The sequence below is a fragment of the Macrobrachium nipponense genome, chromosome 16 (assembly GCF_015104395.2).
Source record: "Macrobrachium nipponense isolate FS-2020 chromosome 16, ASM1510439v2, whole genome shotgun sequence".
In the NCBI taxonomy this organism is placed as follows: Eukaryota; Metazoa; Arthropoda; class Malacostraca; order Decapoda; family Palaemonidae; genus Macrobrachium; species Macrobrachium nipponense.
In genome coordinates, this window is record NC_087209.1 from 54,535,675 (window position 1) to 54,539,931 (window position 4,257).

Sequence of the window (4,257 nt, forward strand, 5' to 3'; positions counted from 1 at the left end):
CTCCAACCCTGGCTTGGCAGAGGAGATTTCTCCTAATGTTCCCAGTTTTAAGCATTTTTAAGGGGGTTCTTAGTATTCGTGGATTCTAGCTGTTGGCTGGTTTGAGGGTACGTATTCCCTGCGAATACGGGTGGCCCACTGGTTTGGTTTTCACAATCAACCCCCATCTGGGTAAGTGAGGAACCTTAATGCATTGGTGACATCGTACGTACTGACTACTTTTATTTTGATTGTGGTATTATGCTTAATTGTATTTGCTTGCTTCTCTTTGGTAGGGGCAAACAAAGTTCCTTGAGTAAATAATGTTGGACTTGTGTTGCAGAGCCATTGCTCCTTTTTGGAGAAAGCCACCATGAGCTGAATAAAAAAAGAAAGAAAAAAACTTAAGGATAAATATTGGTCTTTGTGTTTTGGGACTGAGGTGCCACAATAACTTGGTTGAGTAGGTGATAATTCTTTAGAGATTAGCTGTGGTTTTAGCTCCCGTTAGCACTGAAGGAGCATAGAGGCCAAACTTGCCATTCTGCATTGCACAATCCCAACCAATGGCTATATTTAGGCCTAAATTCTGCCCCCTTGCAGTAGTGGACCTCACCAGATGAAGTTCCTCATCTGACAAGTGCTTGCCATGGTTGTCGATTCATCAGGTAAGCAGTGATAAGGATATTTCTAATATCTGATAATTTGGTAATAGGAGAATCTCTTTCTTACCTTCCTCCACTATTCAGTGTTGGAGTTGGCAAATGATAGTAGGCAAGTTTCACCTCAAAAATAATGATTTTTATGATAAGATGAATATTTTAGGTACTTACCCTGTATCATTGAGATCACTCCCTCCTTCCCTCTTAAGTGATGAAGACAAGAATGATAACCAAAACAGCCACTGTCCTACCCCCACCCTCCAAAGATTGGGTTAATTATTGTGAGTGTTCGTTAACGATGGTTTCAATTTTAACAACTTGTTGAACCTGCGCTAAGTTGCCGCATACAAAGCAATTGATACAGGGTAAGTACCTAACAAATTTATTTCATAATAAAAATCATTAGTATTTTTTGAATACTTACATTCTATTATGTATCCCCCCAACCTCCCTACTCTTGGACACAGACAAAAACTGAATTGCCCCCATAAGGGATGGGTCCGTGGACAGTTCAAACAAAACACTTATATTAATTTTTTAGTTTTCACACTTATCTTCCTGCCTGACTTGGGGAATGCACCTATTATAATATAATAGGTAAGTATTTAAAAAATAAAACATCAAACATTTCCATTACTACTACTATAACACTGTTGCACTAGATTAAAGCCAAAATTAAATTCCCTTTTCAATGGAACTTCAGTGTATGAAAACCAGATGAGAAAGAAGAAACCAAATTGATATTATTTATTCTTTAGGATTATCTGTTTTGCACTCCCATGTTGGGAAAAATACATTAAAACTTTTTTTGCATACTTATCACTATGCCATAACCTTTTTTTCAGCTTGCAAATACTGAAGAATATATTGAAGGTCAGTCTACTGGTAGTTTAGGAGAAGTCCTTATCCGCTGCAATAATGTATTGTATATCAGAGGAGCGGAAGATGATGATGAAGAAGAAGGTCAAATGAAAGAATAATACTACATAGTTTAATAAAGAATTTGGATTACAATCACAACTTGTGAGAAATAAGTTTTGTAAGCTGTTTTCGTCTTCTAATTCCATGTTTTTTATGTATTTTATTTTCAGCAGAAAAAATGTGCTGCCAAAGATGATTATATTTATGTACTTTGCTTTTTCCTTGGTTTATGAGACACTTTAATTTTTCTTCAATAAAGAGGCTTTTTTTGTAATTGGCTTTCATATTAGACCTCATGACTTCATACTACTACTTACTGTATTTGTTCCTATAAAAATACAAAACTTCTTTGTATCGACATAATTTTCATAAGGGTTTTTATTGCTGGCTTTCATATCAAACCTCAAGACTTAATAATATTAGTGTGTGTGTTCCTTTAAGAATACAAAACTTCTGTTTTACACTAATCCTTCAATTATCTGGTTTAATAGAGTCAAGAGCCCATCACATAATGACAAAATGTGGGTAAGGGCAAGTAAAAGAAATCTATGGGTGTTCACTCAATATGCTTTCAAACTGAAAACTGTGCAAAAGTCAGTTATCTACATTTTTTTCTCTCTTATTTCATAAATTACACAGTTCAGTAACTTAGATAGCCTACCCGAGTTTACTTAGTCTACCATGGTTTTATGACTACGTATTATTATATTTTTATACAGCAACTTTATCAGTTGTTACCATATTGTATTACCTTTACATGAGATACAAAATGTTTGTATGTGAACTATTGATGTAGGTTAGCCCACTCATAGTATCTATTTGTAAAAGTCAAATAGACTACATTGGTCCCCCCGTATTTGGGGGTATGTGTACCAGACCCCCCCATGAAGTTAGAATCCGCAAATAGTTGGATCCCCTATAAAAATGCTGAAAACAGCCTATTTTGTTAGTTAAAACTCAAGAAAAATGCACCAAACATTTTTATACCTGGTTTGTTTGCTTTTTATAATGAAATTGATTAACAAAATACCAGGAATTTCTGGATATTTCTCATAGAAAAATACTGTGAATAGGCAAATTTTCCACGAATAATGGGTGGAAATGTTCCCGAGAGAAATCTGCGAATGTGAGAGTCCACGAATCCAGAGAATGCAAGGGGGGTTGTTGGTGTCTACTGTATTATGTTTATGCTGTCAGGATCAGCAGATTAAGCATACTAGTGAAAGAATTAGGAGAATGTTTTTATTGCTAAAGAAATTAATGTATTGCTGGATTTATGTTTAATTTTTTTATATTAATTTAAAATGGGCACAGTCGACCCCCCTCCCCCAAATACTTAAAACTTCCTTAAACTGCCTATTTCAAACTAAAAAATTTAGAAATTCTTATGTCTGTGAAGTAAACCCTGCTATTCGCGGATTTGCTTATTAACAGATTTTTCCATGGACCATACATGTATACCCATTATTTGCAGAAATTCTCCTATTGACCGTATTTTTCACTTAGAAATATTGTGATAAAACTATTAAAATACTCTGGTATAAGAAATTTTTGAGGGTTTTAAGTATTCATGGATATTAGCTATTCCTGGGTGGGTTGGTTATGGTGCTCATCCGCTGTGAATATTGGGGTTTACTGTACACATTATTTGCAGAAAATTCATGTATTAGCAGTATTTTTTAGAGAAATATTCACTAATCACTGTAATTTCATACAGGGTAAGGGCCCCAATGAAACTAAGAAACTTAGGAATATGTTCTATGTCAGAAAATTAAGCCCTGAACATGTTCTATTTACACTAAATATGAAAAAATAAATGGTATTGTTTTTGCCCATTTTGGTTATTTTTCTTAGCCATACTTAAGGATGTTATTTCTCATCTCTTTTTGTGTTGACAAAATGTGTGGTCATTTCTTAACATTTTTATTTCATTGTCATGTTAGGTGGATAGAAATGATGTCCAGAGACTGTTGAGACAATTCATTCATTAGGCTGGCAAGAGTTGAGGGATAATTTAGTGCATCTCCTTAGGGCCAGCAAAATTGGGGTGGCCCAGTGGAGAAGCAAATTTTCAAAGCCACAGTAGAAAGCGACAATAAAAACCAAAAGGAAGAATGAACTAGATCTCACAATTGCTTTCACTAGAATAACAATAAACCTTAATTAAACATAGTGAACTCAGAGCTCAATGCAGACGTGGTGCGCAAGCTGAGTGGAGATGCTAGTCTCCATGGGCCCCCTCCAAGGAATGTAATTTTTATACCTAACTTTTCTTTACAAATTATAAATACAGGATGTAACAAAAACCGCCATTAATGGAAACTCGGCTATTTATGGCACCAGTTCCCAGTTAACAGTGTCAATAACTGGTTAATGGCACTTCTATTAGTTATGGCGCCATAACCGGGGAGCGTTGATGTTGAGGAGAGAAGAGAGTTAAAATATTACTATGTAAAAGCAATAACAATTCACATAAAAAAGGGATTTTCCAGTAAATATAATGATAAAATATGAAAACAATCAAATGCAATACAGAAAAAGAGAGAGAGAAAATTGAGCCAGTGTTTGATGCACAAAGTGAGACGGTCTAGTTAAACTATTAACAAAATAGTAAATGAAAGAACAAAGCTTTTCACAATAAAATTTAGCATAAACGATTAACAAAATTATTCGTTATTGCATTGATACAGGTAAC

At 34.7% G+C, this 4,257-nt stretch overlaps 1 protein-coding gene across 1 annotated transcript in view; it reads left to right on the top strand.

Annotated features, from left to right (window-relative positions):
- Positions 1-1,836, top strand: part of LOC135195699 (small nuclear ribonucleoprotein F-like) — a 155,761-nt gene extending 153,925 nt beyond the window's left edge. The window contains exon 3 of the mRNA XM_064222098.1: positions 1,487-1,836. Within this exon, the coding sequence (XP_064078168.1) occupies positions 1,487-1,621 (135 nt within the window). The 3' untranslated portion in view covers positions 1,622-1,836. The remainder of the gene's footprint in view (positions 1-1,486) is intronic.
- Positions 1,837-4,257: the final 2,421 nt, after the last annotated feature.